We start from the raw sequence: 22,329 nt of genomic DNA on the forward strand, positions 1-22,329 counted from the left end.
GAACATAAAACTATAAAAGTAAGATTCACATTTTATTAAATTTTTTAACTCTTTTTTCCTTTTCTTTTTTAAAGACCGCCCAAATTAACGTGACCACAGTAAATTGCTAGGTAGTAGTATTAATTTTGAAGAGTAATCAGCCAAATCAATTAGTAGTACTAGTATTTCTTTCAAAGAAGCATAATTGGATCAAATAACTAAGCTCATCTCCTCTTAAAGCAATAGCACAGTTGCGTCTTCCTCTTCCCTTGCGTTTCACCAACATACAACAACAAAGCAGCACAAAACAGCACACCTTATCCTCTCTCTCTCTCTCTCTCTCTCTCTCTCACAGCTTGAATTCCAATCTTCATGGAGTCTGCCCTATCTCTCTCCACCGCTAAAATGCTCGCTCGCTCCCCTTTTCAGCTTCACGCCCGGAGTCGCTTCGGCCTCCTCAACATATACCCCCAATTTCGCCGCAATATCAACTATTACCTCCCCAGATTCCCCTTCAAATCACACGCTCCTCATAACCTCCAAGTTTCCGCCTCCATATCAGCCAGGCCCTCCTCGGAGCTGCGGAAGAAGCCCAACAACTCTGAGCCCGACGACAAGCTCACCGCGATACGCGAGCTCTTTGTCAGGCCCGATATCAACATTGATGCCTATATCATTCCATCTCAGGATGCTCATCAGGTTTGTCCCAATTTCTATTATTTTTTTACAATTTAATTAGGAATGGAAATCAAAGTTACTAACTATTAAGCAACACTGTTCGGTTACAAGATGTTCAAATTGCAGATATGGTAAGTAGAGCTTGGCACAATCCGGAATTTGCCTAGCTCCTCCCTAAGCACTGTGCCCTACAATTTACTAGCGTCTTATCCAATTTCAGAGTGAATTTTCATTAAACATTGTGGTTGAAGTTTCAAAATCTTATTAGCGTCTTGTCCAATTTCAGAGTGAATTTATTGCTGAGTGCTATACAAGGAGAGCATACATATCAGGTTTTACTGGTAGTGCAGGCACTGCTGTTGTCACAAAAGATAAAGCAGCTCTTTGGACAGATGGTCGCTACTTCCTCCAGGTCTGGCAAGCAGATGATTAATATCTCTCTCGTTCACTTTGAACAACTGTTGCTAGGATTTGTTTATGCACCTAAGTATTTCCTCTTCTTGTCATTAATAGGCTGAGCAACAGTTGCCCTCTGGCTGGATTCTCATGAGGGCTGGTAATTTAGGAGTACCTACGACGAGTGAGTGGCTCAATGGAATCCTGGCTCCTGGCAGCAGAGTTGGGATAGACCCTGTGAGTAAAATCGTAATTCACATATGGTGTTGTCATGTGATTAGTTCAACCAATTGAATATTTGTAATTCTCTATGAAACTCACTATCGTGATAAGAATATCATTTTAGCCCACTATTACATCAATTTATCATCATTAAGCCCTCTCATTTGGGGGTTGGTGGCCCTGTCAAGTGTTCTAGTTTTATGGTTAGTTTGCATAGCATCAAGATGTTCTCTGCCTTGATCTTTCTGGTAGGTGAGCATGCCTGATATGCTTTGGTGCTGAGAGGCTATATTCAGAAATTGATTTGATTCCTCCTCTAGCGGTTGCTTAAGCGTAATTTGCATAATTGAGATGTATGTTGATGTACATCCAAGAAATTTCTGACAAATATATTTAGGTCCTATACCATCTTTCGAAAGCCTGCATGGTTTGTTTGGCTCACAGTGTATAGATCAGAAAGTTCCAGTGGATTTTTGGCATAACTTATTTGAGATTAAGAGATTCTGAGTTTTCCTAATGATCAGATCCAAAGTTCTTCTGTAGCTATCACAGCTTGACATTTTCTGGGTACCTTGTCCATGCTTACTGTTTCCTTCCAAACTCTAGCATCAAATGCTTCTGCAGTTGACTATTGATCTGTTACATACATGCAGAATATTTTCCTGTAGGATGATTATGATAAACAATCATCAAATAGCTATTATTAAATCATCTTTTGTTATTCAATCAAGGTTTTTGAAGTCGGATTCTTAGCAAAGAAGCTTTCTCAAATAATTATAAGAATTTCACTTGCTAGAAATTGTTTTTTAAATCCTTGTATAAGTTGTTCTGTTTTTGGCTATCCTACATTGTTAATTTTTCTTCATTTTGGCATTTATAGATTTCTGATTTTCTTCACTTACATCCATCTGATCCCAGTTTTCCATCTTTACTTGGTTTTTGGTGAAGGGTTCAGTTCCTGTTTTCTTCCGATTCTGCAGATGAATTGAAAGAGGCCATATCTCAGAAGAATCATGAGTTGGTGTGCGTATCTGATGTTAATCTCGTGGATGAGATATGGAAAGAATCCAGACCAAAGCCTCCAAATAGACTTGTCAGAGTTCATGACCTGAAATATGCTGGTGTAGATGTGTCATCCAAGCTGTCTTCATTGAGATCTGAACTAAGTAATGCTGATTCATCTGCAATTGTTATCTCAATGCTGGATGAGATTGCATGGCTGTTGAACTTGGTAACTCTTCGAGCTATGTAACTTTCTGTCCTTTAGTAAATCAAATATTTGAGAAAAGAGATGTGCAATTGTGCATGGTCCTTCCTGGCTGGTGGGCACCTTTAAAAAGCAGGATTTTGTGCTGTTAAAAAGGTGCTTCGATTTGAAAATATCAGAAGGTGTGGTTTGCCTAGAGATTATTGTGGCATCAATGCTAGTAAATCCAGATATATTTCAGTAATAAGTAAGCCAATGTTTGTACTCCCTCCGGCCTCCGCCCGGCAAAAGGATACCTGTTTTCTCGGTCCGTCCACCAATAGGAGTCCCATTTTACTTTTATATAAATGGTAAGTAGATCCCACATTCCACTATCTTTTTCAACCCACTTCTTACATTTCTTAAACCCGTACTGGAAAGAAATGAGACAATTAATCGGGGACGAAGGGAGTCTTCATCTAATATTTTTCTTTAGCAAATACACTATAAACCGTACTAGTCATTTTATTTTTGCTAAATCAATAGAAAGGCTTTGGAAATGTTAGATCCCATCTCTCACTCCTCTAGGGTGTAATGTCAAATATCGCATCTGTTTCATTTGAGGAAATTACTGAATGGCAGCAAACATTATCTAACTTGCTATGGCTGCTTCTGAATCTTATGTTGTGTACTTCAGCTGCATTCTTAGAGCCCTAGGTATTCTTTTTGCTTATCTGCAGGGCCCCAGGAGTCCAGGACCTTGAAGGAATATCTTTTCATTTGAACTTTTTAAGTTGGTTCGGCGATCGGATATTGTATGCTTTAATAGACTGTAAAAAGGTTCCTTATGGATCTTATTCTTCATTCACTGCATGGTGTGCTATGGACTTGCATTGTGGTTTGGGCATGAATAAACCACAAATAAGTTTGAAACTTTATCCGATTCTCGCTATTGTCTCCAATTCACTATTAACATGTGAATTCTTTTTGACAGAGAGGTAGTGATATACCACATTCACCAGTCATGTATGCCTATTTAATCGTTGAGATTGATGGAGCAAAATTGTTTATAAATGATGCCAAAATCAACCCTGATGTAATGGATTATTTGAAGAATGCTGGGATTGAGGTGAGACCATACGAGTCCATCCTTTCTGAAGTTGAAAGGTGTAGCCCCTTTTCCACTAGTTTGTTTGAGTTCCATTTTCCACTTCCATATGGTTTACTGTATCAGAAACTTTACAAAAGAATATGGTCACCGCTAAGATGAATGTTATCAAAGCAGAGAAGCATTTGATTGAAGATATTCCAAAAAAGATGCTAATAATTAGTACATAGCGACTAACTTTGCTATATATTGTTTTCTAGCATCTAGACAAACCTGAACTTTATAATGGTATCCCCAGGGCTTTATACCTATTTGGCCACTTCACATGGCCCATGGATATTCTCATTTGTGTTTCTACTCTTCAGATTTACTTCTACTTAATTAGCCTGCATACTGACCTATCAGACATTGCATGTGTTTTAGCAGAAGTTCGTATTTTTTATTTATTTGCTCAGAATTTGCTTTTTGAAGTTAAACTGGAAGCACCTTTTGCACAGAAATTTCCAGATTCATTTTGTGTCTTATAGTGCAAACATGAAAAACCATTCAGTCTGTTGTAGTAAAGATGTTTTTGATTGACCATAATTTCTTATTGCAGTTTGGCTGCAAAAGGGGCATGCCTTTGGCTGGACACATCATCTGTTAGCATTGCAATTGTGAATGCTTTCAAATCTGCCTGTGATAAGTACTCTGGCACTTCCGGAAATGTCAATAAAAACAAAAGGACTGTGGCAAATGGCCCTGTCAACAAGTCACGTGGACCTGCTGCAGTGTATAAGAGCTCACCTATTTCTTTTGCTAAAGCCATAAAAAATGAAGCTGAATTAGAAGGAATGCGCAACTCTCATCTCAGGTAACTGCATATGCGAATTTGCTCTTTTTGATTACTATTGCACTCCACCGCCGAGGTAACAGAAAACCATTAAAGTAGCACTACAAAATATGCTTCTTCTGTAGTTTTTTTTTTATGTTTCCTTTCGTCTGTACAAATACCTTTCATCTCACTTTTATTTACAAGCATTAGGTGGCATTTTTAAATATCAATGTTAAAAATATGGCAATTCAGGTCCAGTTAAAAGTGAGGGACCTTTTGCAGGGATGCAGCAGCTATGGCCCAGTTTTGGGCATGGCTAGAGGAGGAAATTGGTAGTGGTGCCATTTTGACAGAAGTAGATGTTGCGGATAAGCTTCTTGAATTCCGATCTAGGCAAGATGGTTTTCTGGATACAAGTTTTGATACTATAAGTGGTACATAATTGTACTCCTTTACCTGTCTTTCTATTTTGGGCACTGTGGGATGATCATAGATACTTTCCTCATCAATTCTTTGAGTATCCTGATAAGCACGGAGATAATAGTCAAATCTATCTTTATCCAACTCTGAAATCTTAATTAGTGATAGTTCACTAAACAAGAATCTGTGGACAGTTGCTCTAATTAGTCTAGTGTGACTTATCAGTTATCATCATGGGCTAGTGATATCTGACACTATCGAGTCTCTTGTAAACTAAATGTTAGAGGTAGTTGGAGTATAATGGTTGCATTCAGGAATTGTGAATATTTGGATCTCTGGTGGAAAAATTTGTTTATTGGCCTTGGCCTGACCTGTTTACATAATTATCTCATGATTTTAGGCTTTAATTAATACATTGGAAGTTAACTAACCCATATTCCAGAAGTTTGAATTGGAGATACTTGATTCCTTAAATTATTGACACTAAGGGGTGAATCATTTAGGTCTTTCAAATGTAGAGAGATTGGTTGTGGCAAATGAGGTCACCTATGTTTGACTCGTTTGTGTTGACTAGTATACCAACTGATTTGTTTTCTTAAATGAGATGATGGGACTGACTATGCCAACATGACTGTTTATAGGTTCCGGTGCAAATGGTGCAATCATTCATTACAAACCAGAACCTAACAATTGTAGCATAGTAGATCCCGAGAAACTCTTCCTACTGGATAGTGGAGCTCAATATATTGATGGAACAACTGATATTACTAGGACTGTACATTTCGGCCAACCTTCTTCATGGGAAAAAGAATGTTTCACCAGAGTCCTTCAGGTAATATTCTTTCACAAGTTTTCTGTTCACTTGATTACCTTTACAATTCTCTGGAAGAAGAATTTACACATTAATGCAAAGATCACATACTATGGTTCTCTTCAACGATGGGTGGTTGGCAAACATGCATAAACCTGTTTTATACAAATATTTTGACCATTTAAAGGACATTGACTTCTGTCCTACTCATACTAAGAATGTAAGTGTGGGAAGTCCAGAAAAGAGAAGGTAAATGACTGCTGCTTTATATGCTATACACTTGTCAGTGAAAGTTATGTTACAAAAAGAATCTTTGTTGATTATACTCAATTGTTGTTCTACATGTTCTGAGAAGAAATATCGAAAGGACCGAAAAGTTAATCATAGAAAATGAATCCGAGTCTGCTCAGCTTTTACAAATAAATTTCATAAATGGGAAACCCAAATAATAGCAACCGGGGAGAAATAGGACAGTGTGCTTCTCAAATAACTGGGCCAAGTTGCTATTACATGGGTGTTCTGTCAATGAAATATATACTTTATATATAACTTGATCTTAATCCACTGAGCATGAAACAGCTAGAAAAGTTGGATTAAGTAATTGAACAGCTTCTCGCAATATTATTATTTTTTCAATTGATAAAATAGACGAGGGAGCACACCTAGTTGCCCATGCACCTAAGGCACTTAGATCATCAAGTACCAGTTTATGTTCATGCTAGATAGAGGTTGTGTGGTCTTTTATAGTTTGCTTTCACTCTGTTCTGTCATCTGTGTTACTTCATTTTATCTCTATGTAGAGCCGAGGTTGTAAAGAAACACACTAACAACGCCGCGTGACTTTTCCAGGGTCATATTGCTCTTGATCAGGCTATTTTTCCTGATAATTACCCTGGATTTGTATTAGATTCCTTTGCAAGATCATCATTGTGGAAGATTGGTCTTGATTACCGTCATGGTATTTTCTCACTCCATTTTGTATGCTTGTCATATTGTAATTGAGCATCTTATTTTAATTGAGATGATCTGCTAATTTATTAACGGTAATGTTCTGTGCAAACTTTAGGTACTGGTCACGGAGTAGGAGCTGCACTGAATGTTCATGAAGGCCCTCAAAGTATCAGCTTTCGCTTTGGAAATATGACCCCATTGCTGAGGGGCATGATTGTCAGCAACGAACCTGGTTATTATGAAGACCATGCATTTGGCATCAGGATTGAAGTAAGTTCATAGCAGTGCATTACTTGCTATAGATTTCTCATTAGTTAAAACTGCACATTTCCTTCGTAAGATGCTCGTGTAAATTATTATCCCCATCCTCCTTCAGAATCTTCTTTGTGTGAAAGAGGCGAACACATCAAATCGCTTTGGAGGAGTGGAGTATTTGGGTTTCGAAAAACTCACATTTGTACCTATTCAGGTATTTTGACTTGCTAATAGTACGAATTCATATCCTTGCATCCCTATCCCCTGTTTTCTGTCCATTGCTAATTAGAGCTTTATATTGCCTTACATGCTCTACTAATACTTTTCATCAATGTAACATGATGTTCAACCAATGCCACCATTAATAAACCTTAATATCTCGATTTGCAACACATGATACAGACCAAATTGTGCGACTTATCGCTACTCTCTACCACTGAGATAGATTGGCTCAACGATTACCACAAGCAAGTTTGGGAGAAAGTAAGTGTAAATTCGATTCACTTGTCATATTAGCAATCAGGTGTGTTTTGTAGCTCAAGCCACAATTTTTGTGTGTTTAGGTGTCTCCCTTTGTGGAAGGTTCTACATATCAGTGGCTCAAGGATAACACGAGACCAGTTGTCAAGCCTTGATACACTTCTTGTCAAAGTGTGCATATATGTAAACATATTGTTCGATTTCATATAAAACTAAAATGTGGTATGCTGACTGCCAGATGATTTCTCTTGTACAATTGTAACTAATGCTGCTATTAATCATGAAAATAGTCAATCAAATTGTGCATCTTCTTCTATAATGTGGTCGGTCGTACACAGATTCGATAGATGGTAGAGTCTCCCATTCTGGCTCGGGTTCAACAATCCAATATACGCTAGACTTGCTAAAAGTAAAGAGGAAATGAGCTTGAACTGAATTCTAATATTTTGAGCTTAGATTATGAAAGCTCATACCAAGACTATATGTCCTACTTCTGATAATCCGTAAATTCTATCATTCGTGTTTTAATTAAATATGAATTTGCAGTTTAATAATACATTCACACAAGAAGAGCAATATCAACAGACCAAATCCAACTTATTCTAAGATGAAAGCCCTCCACAATCAAGAGACTGAACAAAAGAAACACACATAATTGAGATTTTAGAGACTGAAAGATTGGATGATGAGTTTCGAATTATTGGATATTAGTATAGTTTTTGCATTAAGATGTATAGAGTATTGTAACCCAAGGGTAGTGTGAAACTGAGACTGTCAGAACATTTTTTGTGGAGCACCGGTTGGATCAGATGTCAAAAGCTCCGCGTACATGCGAGCTATTGCTTGCGCAAAATATTCTTTTGCTTGAGGGCGTTTTACCTGACATTCCACAATCAACAAATAAATGGATAAAATGCAAAAAAATCGCAGGGTTCAGGACATTTAAAAACAAATTAAAGTATCATAAACTACAAGTAAACATTTTTGTCGATGCAGATATAGAAATTTTCTAAACAATAAGATTTCACAATTTGAACATAAATGTGTTGTGAGAGAGAGTTTCGTATATTAACATGCAAGAAGATTTTGATGACAAACTCGGTCATGAGTCATGATTATATTTTTGATTGTTTTTTTGTCAATATATAATTTTTAACTAAAAATTACTACTACTACTACTACTACCATACTTGTTATTATGCATAAAACTGGAGAGCATATTTACCTTAAATGTTGGAGTCAACAAGCCATTCTCCAAAGTGAACGGCTCGGGCACTAAGGTTATGGCTTTCACAAATTCAAAACCCCTTAACTGCGTCCAACAAGAGCATCAATTAATAAACAAAAAGTGAAGTCTAAATTTATAGAAACGTTGATCCTTGATGGAATATCACTTATAGCTCTGTAAGGACAATGATACCTGAGCTTCTCTTCCGACAGCATCCATGTCAGCAAGTACAGCAGCCTTTGCTCTTGGATCAGCACAAAGTTGCCCTAGATCTTCATACTGCACAGAAACAGCGAAGTGATTGACACAAAGTTCCCAAGGGAGAATGGCAACACTACATACTAAAGTACTTCCAAATATAAATAACTGTATTCAGAATTTTTTTAGTTATTACTTGTTCTCTTATGAAATGACGAAGTTTGTGTAATACCGCACCAGTGCATAAAGGATTTATGGATGAAAAACAATAGAGAAGCAATAATTCCAAAAGGCTATCTTGCTCCGGGACATGCGAGTCAGCAAGTTCATCATTGTTGTAATTCCGAAGCTACTTCCTTACATGTTACTAGTTTAGCTCCCGTGAATCTCATGGCAACGAAGTTAGTAAACAATATTTAAGTACTTATATTTTCTGAAAGCGAATTTTATTTTATAGTATAAAATTGACAATAAATAGTACTTCTACTCTATTTGTCCGATTTCAATAGGTCATCTTGTCTTATTTGGATGACTCGTTTCAGTAGACCACTATCTAAAATGGATATTCAATTCATAACACACACCGATATAATTCATTATTTACACCATATACCATTGTGGCCCCACTTGTTTTTTCTTTCTCCCCTACTTTATTAATTCTCTCTCCTATTATTTGGACAAATACACCCTCAACAAAAGCACAACTCCAAAATACCAAAAATGATTTATTAGAGGACTGCAAAACTTGTAATCTTAGTACTAGTATTTTGGTAGGAAGAGAGCTTAGTTATGAAATGCAAACTAAATAAGCAACCTTGAAAGTTGAATAGCCAATGTTAAAACTGAAGGTCAGTAAAAGCTTTCTGGAATTTCGAGGGACTTGAATAAAAGTATTAATTTTTACACAGAATCATGAGTGATGAGTTTTTTTGGCAGAATATATGTAAGAGATTCTTCTATGACCAATTGACGTAATTTTCAGCTTGGCCCCCAAAAAACCAAAGAAATCGAGAATGAGTTGGATTCTTATTCAGGCATAATAACTACTCCCTAGATGTAGGTTCAACAGCAAAACAAGAAAGTGCAGTAAATTCATAACTCCAAGAACTGATGTAAATAACATGTAATCTTCAGCAGATTGATTAAGAAACATAAAATAAGAGAGGAAAGTAAAAGAATTTGTAGCCCGACATCTAGCTGAACCCACAGAAGAAAGTTGATCAAATATAAGCTTTTACTTTCAGAATAATAAAATTTTACCAATGTTTTAAAAATCGGACCGGTAAGCGAACCGGTAAAGTTATCAGTTCGCGGTTCAACTGGTCCAACCGGTCCAACCATCGGTCGAACCGGAACACTGTACAAAACATACATAAATATTTATTTTATATTTATATGATTGTCATCACTTCAACATGAAAAAAACATGCATATACACAATAAATTATCGTATTTAACACATTACTTATAAACTTATCAACTAATTCCCCATCATGAAAACAGCTAATTATGGACTGACCCCAAATTAAACATTACTAATTAATAGTATCTGTATTAATATAGGTTAGGCATTATTGTTAAGTGAGAGGAAGAGTCACGTGACTCTCTGACTCATGTATGGGGAAGGTAATAGGTCATTTTTTTAAAATTAATTTTGACATCACATCATTTCTCCCCTTTGCTTCACAATTTCGAAGACCTCACAAGTCACATTTTATCACTTTCTCTTTCTTGTCTCACTATCACAATCTCTTCTACCTCATTTCTTAGGCCAACGTCTCCTTAGAGCTACTTCCAGTAGCGATTCCGCCAGCGCTGGAGTAGGAGGGGGCGGCGCCATGGAAGTGCCGGAGTAGGAGGGGCTGGGGTCGTGGAGGCTATGAGTTTTTTTTATTTTCTTAATGTTTTTGCATCTGGAACTGGTCGAACCGGTTTCCGGCCGAACCGTCCGGTTGTGCCGGTTCAAAACGGCCCAACTGTCCAACGGTTTTAGATGCCAAACCGGACCGGAGACGTCACCATTTAGCGGCCGAACCGGTCCAACCGGCCGGTCCGGTCCGGTTTTTAAAACACTGAATTTTACTGATAGTTACAAGTGGAAGTACCTTGATATTTTCTGATGCCGCCCACTCCTTTAACACATCAGGATCCACACAGATCACAGCAACTAAATAGGAGTTCAAGCTATCACCTAGAAATATGAGGGTCCTCAGATGAAAGAATTAAGTACGAGCTTCCGTTAATATAAAAATATTATTCTTACCGTACACAAAGCATTGTGCAACAAATTTACATTTTGCATACACATTCTCAATTTTCTCAGGTGCTATGTATTCGCCCTGCGCCAGCTTGAAAATATTCTTTTTCCTGTCAACAGTGAACAAGAACTATTTGACCCCATGCGGTGTTGAACAAGATCTCAAGAACGTATCCCTTCCCCTTTCTTTTTGGAGGGGTTACAGATGATAACTTACCTATCAATAATCTTGAGGCGCCCACCTGGTAGCCATAGTCCAATATCTCCTGTATGCAGCCAACCTTCATCATCAACCACTTCTCTCCTGTATGTTCAATCAAGATTAACATTTATAACATCTAAACATGATCCAGAAACTACAAATTCCAAGTGTTAGATAAATACGTCTGAACTTCATCTTTATAGTAGCCTTGGAAAATGATATGTCCTCTGACACAGATCTCCCCACGAGGATGAGGTTGATCCTCTGAGGTATAACTCATTTCGGGAACATCAACTAGCTTTATTTCTGGAGGCATGGAAAACCAGTTAAATGCATAAGTGTCAATTCTAGAACAAGCTCAAAATCATAACACCTAAGTAAGTGCTAGCATACTCTTTCTTAATCCCCCTTTCCAAAATATTTCCTACCAAGGATGAACAAAATCCTTGGCATTATATTTAAGATGTATATGCATTATAATGGGATATATCATATACATGAAAATCTCTTTTAATGACTTACCACATGCAGGGTTGGGAGACCCAACGTGACCAGTTAGGTTGTCATCCTCATCCATAGTGCTGATGACACATGAAGTTTCTGTCATGCCATATCCTTCAATCACTGGGCAGCCAAAGCACCTATATATATGTACCATGTTTTAAGTGTGAATACTGAAAGTTATCTTGAGCCATACCGACTACTGGAATATCTACAAAATAGAACTTACACCCTCAAGAACTCCATCACATCAGGAGACAGCGGGGAAGCACCTGACGTCAAGTAACGAACACGGCCACCAAGTTTATCCTTTATCTTATTGAACACCAGACTATCCCACATAGGTGATGGCTTTCGACCTCACAAATGGAAAAATGGCAACCAAGTATAAATAAATAACCATTTAAACACAGTCCATAAACAAGAAAGAAGGAATCAAATGACATACTCTGCACAATAGAAAGTAATTAAGCAACTTGAGAAGCAAGATATAGAGTCTCGGGTAAAGCATACCATTCATTACAGCTTGTCTCTTGGAATTGTAGGCTGCATTAAATAACCTCTCTCTCAGCACACCAGAAGACTTAACAGCATTAGTTATTCTGCAAGAAACAAAAAAATAAGAATAAAATAGAAAACAAGAACACCTTGACACTTGACCACAAGAGTTCAAAAAAATCATTTCTTAATACTGAAGAGATGTACCCAGCATATATTCTGTTGTATAGACGAGGAACACTGGAAAATATAGTGGGCCTTAGAGCAGCTAAGTCATCCATCAATTTCAAGTTATCCTGTAAATTAGGAAACACATAAGGCTCCTGAATGATAAAAGCAACTATACCAGTGCAACAAGCTCATTTCACCATACAAAAGATTACTTAAGTAGAGGAACAATTTTTAAAATCTCGCGCTTTAAGATCTTTAGATATCATATCCTGGTCCTGTTTTTAGATCCCTGCTTTACTCCTGCATAGTAAGAAGCATTGCAAATTGATGCATACATGATCCACTAATTGGAAAATTGCAAAAATAATACGGAGTAGTAACATATAAATTGTTTTTAACCAGTTCACTCAAACAGAAGATCCAGAGGTTGCAAATAAAAGTAGAAGAATACTTTGCCTTCAGAAACACCCAAAATGCAGACAAACTTTTTTAGTTTCATGTCAGATAGACAGCAATGCAAGAACATCCCTTTCAGATAAATCAAACCCCTTCAGGTGTACCAGGAATATCCAACTTTGCAGTTCGAATGGGATAGAGTTTCTTGGAGTTCAAGTGAGGAGTTTTATCGATTTAATATGATTCTTTTAGTCCTTAGTTCACCATATTTTATAAGAACAGGAGTGAAACAATTTACTACAGCTAGGAATCACATACCCCCTGGTAGAAGCCAACAGCAACTCCATAATATGCTGACATGATTTGATTAGCTCGTTCATAGATGTGTGCCAAGGGAAGATAAGATATGTAACTGATTAAAATGTGATGTCAGACATAACATGGGATGCGAGTGAAAATAACTGTTCATATTCCAAGAGAGAACTCACATATCGGAGGAATAAAATTTGATTGAAAGGGTCATGCCAGCAGCACTTGATATCAAGTTTCCATGCGATAGAACAACTCCCTATTGGAAGAAAAGAAGTAAAATGAAGAGCTATATTATTTTAATCAAATGTTTAAGTGTGTCTCAAACTATAATACTATACAAAGAAGAAAACTGAGAGAGCTACCTTTGGTGTGCCAGTGGTACCACTCGTATAGCATATAGTGGCTACATCTTCAGGTCTGGGAGGGCAAAATGGATGCATGTTACTGCTACCCTAAATTCAACAATTTTAGCTTTTAATAATAGACCTTTTACCCACTGACTTTGTCAGAAAATAGAAAAATTCATTAGGTATAAACTGCAATGATGGTGGGCAAGTCTGTAATAGCACCACTTAGGTGGAGGTAAAGAAGCCATTCACAAGATAGTAGAGCCTAAGATTAAAAGTAATTCCTATTCATGGATTAAAATAATGTGTGATAGCTACCAGGTCTTATTAACAGAATTTGTCATTCAAAAAATGAAGTGAGCATAAAGAAGTAGCTACCCAATGAGAAATCTTTCGCAATCCTATTTCAAGCAATTATAACTGTTTCATTTAAAATAGTACTCCTCTTTCATGATCATTTTCATTCAACATGCTATACAAGCCTAGATAAATAAGACATCATGTTTGAATCTCACCTCTACCTATATATAAATAATTTCCATCGCAACACTTCCAGCACCGTCATTCTAGACGTAGACTGAACCACCATGATTGGGACCCCCAACACCCTTTGATTCCAGCTCCCTGAGGACCCCCAAGAACCAACTCCACAGGCCCACCTATCATTAAAGCAATTCATCTACCCACATTTTCTGTACTATATTTTATTATACCCAACTCTATACATGTGATTATTGTGGTTCTTCTCAGAATACTGTGAACTGAAGCACTGTGCTGCAAATGGTATATAGGAATTTCGACAAGGAAACAATTGTCTGGGATGCTTTTGTAACCGAAGACAGCTTTTACTCAATAAATAGAAAATCTGATTGTTTATCCCACCAAAAATGTGAAATGAGCACACATATAATATGTTATAAACTTAATGCATTAAAAATGAGATCACTAGAGGGGTGAATGCTCCAAAAATTTGCATCAAATTACAATATAAGTGGTAACACACTAACATATAGCATCAGAAAAAAGAAAATCATAAAGGAACTATAAATACCTGACTAAGTAGCATTGTGTATGAAACAAGCTTGACTCCTGTAGCAGATGGTAGAGATGGTAGATGTTCATCTACCCCTCCAACTACCTATGCCATTCACAAATCAATTACTAGATGTTAAAAGATAATGAAAAAGAGGAATAATGTAGTACAAGAATATAAGTAATTAAAAGTATGTATATGTGCATACCACTATTACACGTACAGAAGGAATCTCTGACAGGAACCTTAGTAGCTGCAATTTTTAGACACAGACACTTAAATGAGGAGACTCATATAAATAACTACATCAAGATTACACATTGCATACTATTTGTTCTCTTACAGTAGAATAAAAAAATGTAAACTTACATGCTACATAAGATGATATGGATGATTCAATATGTAACATGTTTGGTTAGATCTAGGGGGCCTTCTTGACATATTATTTCATTCACAAAAGCCAAGCAGAAGATAAAACTGGAAACAAGTGTTCAGTTTATAGCAGTTTGTCGTAGAACTCATGTAACTAATCAACCCAAAAGTTCTAGAACTCAGGAGATGTTAATTGTTAAAAGACTCACAGTGTTTAAGGTACTTGGCACACAGAAAATGGCCTGTATCTCAGCATGATTCACAATATACTTAACAGCATCAGGACCTGCAGATGCATCGGAAGACTACAAAATCAATGGACTTGACTATACTAGAGAAAACTTCATGACTTGCACCTACACGGCTACACACCAAGGGTGTCATATAAAGGAACTGATATGTACGAAAATGCTGAGCAGGCGTGATCCACAACCATCCATTCTGGCCTATTGATAAAATAAAGTCCAACACAGGCTCCCTGCTCAGGAAAAAATATACGTCAGCGTCTTAAAGTGATCAAAATTCAGGTTTAAAAGAATTTTTATATCCAGGTTAACTTTTTTCACAAAAGAAAAAGCTAGGTGGAAGCTACAATATTTAAACACATAAAAAGAAGGGTCCTTAGGATTTTGTTGTTACCACTCAAAAAATCACTAAAGATCTCCGTTTCACCTACTTTGAAGTATTTTGATATTCAGATTGCCCGAGTGGATAATAATGAACACAGATTCAAACAAGTACCTTGCAAGAGATATGATGGAACGGGAAATGAAAGTGACAAAGTTTGCTTACTGATTGTAATCCATGATGCCGAAGTCCTGAACCTATTGCTGATCGAGCAGTACCTGCCTCTCCATATGTCATCCATTTGTAACTGCATAACAAAAAAAGGATATGCACATAATTATTTTGCTAAAATAAAGTCAATAGCCTTTTATTTCCTTATGACCTGAGAAAGCAAAGGTTTCCAATAAACTTACTCTCCAACAGTCCCATCTATCCGTATGCGTGTACCCAAATATTTGTAGTCTTGGAAACTTTCAACTGAGTGTCTGAGATTACCAACAAATTAAATGAAAAGGCAAGAGGATGAGCATTAGAAATTGGATAAGCTGGAGACATGAAACTGAGCACATATGTATTATTCATCAAAAACGAAAATGAATATAGACATCTCTAGCAATGTAGTGCAGGGGAGAAGGGCAAACATTCTCACACAAAAATATCATGCAACGAGCCAATCTCTGGATGATCAGGGAATCTATCAACAAGCTTCAATGGAGAACGGGCAGATCTGTATGAAAGAAACAAGCATGATGTGTCAGGTACTGAGTAGCTGGGAGAGGAACAAATAAGTGTACTGAAAAATAACATGTACTCCTTCCATCCCACTACAAGGATTGACTTCCCTTTTTTGATTGTCCCCTACAACGATTGATTTCCATTTTTAGCATAAAACAACACATTTACTCTCTCTTACATTATTCTCTCTCCACTTAACTCAATAAATATATTTTCTTAAATTTCGTGCCCAAAAGAAATCAATCACTAGTAGCGGGACAGAGGGAGTATGAAATACGCACAAGGAAAGAGTAAACCTTCCACCTGTACACATTCCACTTCCCCATTTGCAATCTCTCTGGAAGAACTACACTGTACTTCTGGTCTGTATAACATTAAAATCTGTCAGTTTTGAACTAAATGGACACTAGAAGAGTAAACTCCTTAGATTGTAAAAGGTAGCTAGTAATACAATATATGAACTTTCAAGCAAAAAACCCCATAATTTTCAAACTCCAAGAGGAAGCTCTATCATCAGGTAAAACTATTTTACTAATGCCAGAAAAAGCAAGATGGAAGCCTGCCTTTGCAAGTTGAGGCATTCTGATTCAGGATTTCCTAACCAATGTGCAGATGAACGTATATAAAATATCCTCAAAGAAGAGAAGCTTAGAAGAATCCAATAATGTAGCAAATCTAGAAACGTCATTTGTTCTCAATTAATCTCATTAATCCTTCTCTAACATCTAAATAAAAGTAACTTTAGCACATCCGCTTATTTTCGTAGAAAGGGATTAGGGGGGCATAAGCCCGTCCAACCAGTTTTTTAGTACTCCCTCCGTCCCACCTCAAGTGATTCGTATTCCTTTTTGGATCGCCCCAATTCAAGTGACGCTTTTCATTTTTTTGGGTAAAACCAACATCTTTTTATCTCTCTTACTTTATTCTCTCTCCTACTTAGTCTCTTACTTTTGTCCTATTTTATGATGACTTTTTTTAACCACTAAACAAAACTTTCTAAAATCTCATGCCCAAAATGAGCATCTCACTTGAGACGCCGCGGGACGGAGGGAGTACTAAAGTATTAGGATATTTTAATTTTCAAACTTTGTGCAATCAACCATGCAATCAATGAACCGAATCGCTTGTAAACAATATTCTGGGAGAGCTTTCTTTGTCCGTCCAATTACAACCACCAATCCGATCTTTCCTTCCTCGGCGCGCACACACAAATGGGAGAAAGATAAGTTATTTTAGTAACAAAGAGGAGGTATTTCAAGGGAGTCGTCTTCGACAAAGTAGAGGAACCCATAAAGATGCTGAAATCAAAAATATATACTAGTATAAAAATAAGCATAAATTGATTCCGAATTCTGAAGTGCATAAAGCTAAATCCCAGAATCAGACCAATAACTTTCCATAAAAAGGAAACTTTTGCTACAGGAAAAAGGAGAGCAAGAAAGGGAAAAGCACTACTCCAAAGAAAAGCCTAAAATATGAAGTACTCTATTGAATTCCAAATGATACTCTGAAATTAACATTAAAAAAAAGAGAGAAAAAAGAAGTACCGATAAAGAATTCACCGGCGGTGGGATTGGCAGAGATCGGAAACGAAGATTCATCGAGGTCGGGAATGAGATGGGTCTGAATCAATCTCAGGCGGCGTTCAGCGCTCGACTCCATTAGAATTTAGATCAGTCAGTAATCCAAATTATAGAGTAATAGTTTAAATATTTGATACCACTTCTTGTGAAGTATAGCACGTATTTGAGGAAAGTTGTGCAATAATGCAAAAGAAAGCAGCGGTAGAGCTAAATCAATAGTGATGTACTCTTGTATACGGAGAGAATAAAATATTAACGTGGGCACGCTATTCAAAGGAGGTGAAGATATTAAATAGCTGTTGGATTAGGGTCGTTATGTCGTAACTTCCAATTTTTAATTCCATAATTGACAGATCCGTTGCTCTTTCGTACAATTTGTTCTGCTGCTCCCTCCGTCCCTAATAGTTCATGATCATTTGACTCATTACTGATATTAAGAAATAGTTCATGATCATTTGACTCATTACTGATATTAAGAAATGTAATAGAAAGTAGGTTCAAAAAGGCATTAAGAAATGTAATAGAAAGTAGGTTCAAAAAGGCATTACTAATATTAAGAAATGTAACAGAAAGTAGTTCAAAAAGGCAGTGGAATGTAATTTCTATTTTTATATATTTTATTAGTTTTATAATAAAATGTAAGTAAGAATGAGTTAGTGGAACGTGGGATTTACTAAAAATGAAAGGTGACAAATTTTTAGGGATAAACAAAAATGGAAATAAATGACAAATTTTCAAAAACGAAGAGAGTATTACTTATTGCTTTATCTGAGAATTGCAAGTGGGTTTTGTTCGTCGCTGCCAACATGCTTTCTGCTTAATCTCTTTACTCTATGTATATCCTCATTTTTACCTTAATTCGCACAACTTTCACTCCAATCTCTTCTCTCATCTCATTTATGTCTCACTAGTAATTCGAAGATGAATCATAGAGGTTTCCCAAACCAAGTAGCCCCACAGAATAACGATGTTCGACGACAGTAGTGTTCGATGGCTGGGTCATGACCCAGATGATTTCTGACCATTCGATCGGCTCAAGCGCTAGTTGAGAATGGACTAGACCAACTCTTCTGTCTTATCCGTGCCCGGTCAAATGGTGACAAATTATAAGGGATTGATGGAGTAGTTGTTAAAGAAAAAGATAGTCCAGCCCATTGCACGTGAATGGGTAGGACAATAAGGAAAAAATTCTCTAGTCTAGACATACCAAATGGCATAATGAGTTGATATATCCAACAAATAAGTTTTATAGTAATGTATAGTTGGAATATACTTCATCCGTCCCAGATAATTTGACTCATTTCACTTTTATCATTTTTGGCAGTAGACCTCATATTCTACTAACTCATTTCTACTTATATTTTAGTATAAAACTAATATATAAAAGTAGGACCCACATCCCACTAACTTTTTCAACTCATTTTTCATTACATTTCTTAAAACTCATATCCGATCAAAGTGAGTCAAATTATCCAAAATGGAGGGAGTAATTTTTTAGAATTCTATTTATCAAATAATTATTTGTTCAACATAACAATTTATTTTGTCATTTGGTATGTCTAGATTAGAAAATTTTTACTCGTAGAACTATATAATAAATGTGAATGACTATTATATAGGGCGGGCTACGAGGAGGACTCCCATTAAGCATATCCTAAGAAGTCAAATCACATAAAATTGTGGATGCTTTTCAATTCCATCGACATTAATAGAAATCTACTACTAGTATTCATTTAATACCTTCAAAATACCGGCGAACAGAAAAAATTACTAGTAAGAGTCAATTATTTTTATTCCCTCGGTTCACGAAAAATATATTAGTACATTTGTCATTTTTTATTATCCACAAAAAATAGAACATATTTAAAAAAGGAAAATTTTCAACAACTTCTCTCTTAGAGCATTTTCAATAAAGAAAGATAAATAAAAGAGGTATATCATCTATTTACCTTCTCAAAATGTGAAATATCATTCCAAAAAGTAATATATTCCAAACGAAAAAAAGTATATAGAAAGATATATTATTTTAAAATAAAATAATACTAGTACAAAATGCATTAAAAAACATAAAGTGATTACCTTCTCTAAAACCTTCCTCATTTGAGTATATTTTTCATGAAAAGAAGGCAAATATGTTGGTTATAAGATTTTACCTCTCCATTAATGGAGAGGTGAAGATAGCTCTTCAAAAATGGGAAATGGTATAATACCTTCTTAAATATCTCTCCCCTTAAAGAATGATTTTTCATGAAAAGAGGCAAATATGGTGGTTATAAGATTTTACCTCTCCATTGATGGACCTCTCCATTGATGGAGAGGTAAAGATACCTCTTCAAAAATAAGAAAATGTATAATACCTTCTTAAATACCTCTCCCATTGAAGAATGATTTTTGTTGGAAAAAGGTAAATATGGTAGGTATATGTCTTTATATCTCCATTTACCTCTCCCCTTGGAGATGCTCTTACTAATAATATAGACCTCACATTCCACTAACACTATTTCTCTCTTACGTTTTTCTCTTTTTTCTTATTAATAATATGAACCCCACATTCTATTAACACTACTTATCTCTTACTTTTTTTCTTTCTCTCTTTATAAATTAAACATTAAAACATGTGTCATTCACAATGTATCCTATTTTTTTTGGACGGAAGAGTATAATTTTCTGACTTGATAAGGGATGATAATATTTTTTTGATGATTTACATAATGTTTTAAATTAAAAAAGGAAATAAATTAAGCCCCTACTAGACCATTGCTGATTTCGCTCATGCACTTTCTATCTATCTACACACAAAGTAAACTGTGCTAAAATGAAATCTTTTATTCGCTTTAAGTATAAATAATTTTTCAATTATTACATGTTTTAATGGAATAGATGAAGACATGAAGTAGCAATTAATGTCTTGCGGATCTATATATAGGAATAGGAGTAAAAATTAACTATAAGAAACTTTTTTTACTATTATTTCTTGCAGTTCTATTTTGGCAACCAAAATCATAAGCGAAACACTGACATGGGGGAAAACTCCAAGAGCATGTTGACAACTTTCTTTTTTTCTTTTTTCTTTCAAGCTAACTTACTTTGGAATGTGACTTGATCACAATATTTGAGACCTCGTATTTAGTTTAGTTAACAATAAGATACTACTTATATCACTAAATTATTGTGATCCATTCAATATTATATTACACTCCAATTCCAATGTCATCAGTCATTCTAATTATACTATTCCAATGTCATTAGTTATTAAAAATAGAAAGTGATTTTTGAGCGAGCAACGGATGGCGGACACACGTGGAGGCATGGGAGTGGATTTCACTGGAACTCCCAACAATTTGAGATTTGCCTATATATAATACTCCATTCGTCCGCAAAAAATAATCTCATTTTTGAATTGCACGTTAATAAAAAATTGGTTAAGTAAAAGAGATGAGAAAAAAATTACATAAAACAAGAGAAGGAAAGGGAAAAGGTAAGAGAGGGTAGTGATAAAATGCAAACTCATATATAGTACAAACTCCAAACTTTTCAACATAGTGTCGACGCAGCATCAACACAATGTCAACACAGCGTAAAATTTCAAGATTTTGATGTCAACACAATGTCAATACAATGTCAACACAATATCAACACGGTTTCAACCGTTGACACTGAATTAATATTTTCTGCTGCTGGTATTTTGTCATATGTTGACATTTTTTAACGGTCTAGATCATTGTTTGGAGTTTGTACAATATTTAGAGTTTGCATTTGATCACATTCCCACCCAGAGGTGTTATATTGCTAAATTTTTAAGTTGCTAACTCATAATACACTAACTTTCTTTCACCCCATTTTCTTGAAACATTTCTTAAAATCTGTGCCAAAAAAATGCGACTTCTATTCATAGACAGAGGGAATACTGATGTGATCCTTCATCGTAGAGATGAGACTTCTATACACCATAACATGATACGACCAGTGTGATCCTTCATGCAAAGAGAAAATGATTGACATTCCAATATGTTATTGTTCCTTTCATCTTACTTGAATATGGGCACGCGGCTCTTACTCATCCTCTTAGAGCATCTCCAATGGAGATAAGCTAGCCACAGGCTAGCCACTCTCTCTCCCTGCCACATCATCAAGACTAAAATTCAACCTGTTACATCATCATTTTAAGCAACTAGGGTAGCCTAAGGCTAGCCACAGGCTAGCTTCAATAAAACTAATTCAATTTACGAAATTAAATTTATGACAAATTACGGAAATAAATTTACGAGACATATACGGGAAAATTCATTAATTTCATTTAAATAAAAAAAGGTACATTGATTAACAAAAATTACATTAATTAAAAAAAATTACAAAATAAAAAAAATCGGGCTTCCACACACGAGCCCCGCCTCTCTCTACTCCTCGTCGCCGTCGCCGTCGCCGCCGCCACCCGGGACCTCCACATCTGTGGCATCTGAGCCCATGTCTGAGCCCCCCAACTGTGCCCTCGCGGCATCCAAATCGACCTGCATGCCCTCGAGCATCGAGTGAAGAAACCTCTTCTCCATGGGGTCAGTTGCGGCCTTCCTATCTTGGAAGACCTTGTACATCTGCTCCCACGTTTTTTGACGCGAGAAGAAGGTGCGC

At 36.2% G+C, this 22,329-nt stretch overlaps 2 protein-coding genes across 5 annotated transcripts; one reads left to right on the forward strand and one right to left on the reverse strand.

The window, feature by feature from the left end:
* Positions 1-221: 221 nt before the first annotated feature.
* Positions 222-7,616, forward strand: LOC125207513 (aminopeptidase P2-like). The gene is made up of 13 exons (XM_048106888.1): positions 222-678; positions 944-1,069; positions 1,171-1,290; positions 2,231-2,506; positions 3,456-3,628; positions 4,168-4,422; positions 4,666-4,817; positions 5,445-5,635; positions 6,464-6,572; positions 6,681-6,835; positions 6,942-7,034; positions 7,223-7,303; positions 7,384-7,616. Exons 1-13 carry the CDS (start codon positions 352-354, stop codon positions 7,453-7,455), a joined length of 2,130 nt encoding a protein of 709 aa, XP_047962845.1. The 5' UTR covers positions 222-351; the 3' UTR covers positions 7,456-7,616.
* A 258-nt stretch (positions 7,617-7,874) lies between these two features.
* LOC125207514 (long chain acyl-CoA synthetase 6, peroxisomal-like) lies at positions 7,875-17,933 on the reverse strand. Of its 4 annotated transcripts, XM_048106891.1 has the most exons (24): positions 17,665-17,924; positions 16,681-17,415; positions 16,421-16,481; positions 16,032-16,109; positions 15,796-15,867; positions 15,608-15,689; positions 15,188-15,293; positions 15,025-15,101; positions 14,652-14,696; positions 14,462-14,548; positions 13,426-13,515; positions 13,240-13,319; positions 13,070-13,163; positions 12,392-12,480; positions 12,200-12,288; positions 11,916-12,045; positions 11,708-11,826; positions 11,368-11,491; positions 11,201-11,287; positions 10,990-11,093; positions 10,832-10,917; positions 8,721-8,807; positions 8,526-8,612; positions 7,875-8,179 (listed from the first exon to the last, which is right to left on the reverse strand). In XM_048106891.1, the coding sequence occupies exons 3-24, from the start codon at positions 16,441-16,443 to the stop codon at positions 8,075-8,077; spliced, it is 1,941 nt and encodes a 646-aa protein (XP_047962848.1). In that variant the 5' UTR covers positions 16,444-16,481; positions 16,681-17,415; positions 17,665-17,924; the 3' UTR covers positions 7,875-8,074. The 4 variants fall into 4 exon arrangements, 3 of the variants coding, with proteins under 3 accessions (XP_047962848.1, XP_047962846.1, XP_047962847.1); XM_048106889.1 differs by lacking the exon at positions 16,681-17,415 and having other exon boundaries at positions 17,665-17,928; XM_048106890.1 differs by lacking the exons at positions 16,681-17,415; positions 17,665-17,924 and having other exon boundaries at positions 16,399-16,445.
* Between the last annotated feature and the right edge of the window lie 4,396 nt (positions 17,934-22,329).

The sequence above is a fragment of the Salvia hispanica genome, chromosome 2, assembly GCF_023119035.1.
Source record: "Salvia hispanica cultivar TCC Black 2014 chromosome 2, UniMelb_Shisp_WGS_1.0, whole genome shotgun sequence".
Taxonomy (NCBI): Eukaryota; Viridiplantae; Streptophyta; class Magnoliopsida; order Lamiales; family Lamiaceae; genus Salvia; species Salvia hispanica.

Bases quoted from the DNA above. Each gene is read 5' to 3' on its own strand.
- LOC125207514 (XM_048106889.1), bottom strand. From the start codon at position 17,779: ATGGAGTCGAGCGCTGAACGCCGCCTGAGATTGATTCAGACCCATCTC. The intron at 16,110-16,420 runs GTGGAAGGTTTA...TCTTTCATACAG, and splicing joins GGGAAGTGGAATGTGTACAG to ATCTGCCCGTTCTCCATTGA. The intron at 12,046-12,199 runs GTATGCTTTACC...TCCATTTGTGAG, and splicing joins GAGACAAGCTGTAATGAATG to GTCGAAAGCCATCACCTATG.
- LOC125207513 (XM_048106888.1), top strand. From the start codon at position 352: ATGGAGTCTGCCCTATCTCTCTCCACCGCTAAAATGCTCGCTCGCTCC. The intron at 2,507-3,455 runs GTAACTCTTCGA...TCTTTTTGACAG, and splicing joins TTGCATGGCTGTTGAACTTG to AGAGGTAGTGATATACCACA. The intron at 7,304-7,383 runs GTAAGTGTAAAT...TTGTGTGTTTAG, and splicing joins ACAAGCAAGTTTGGGAGAAA to GTGTCTCCCTTTGTGGAAGG.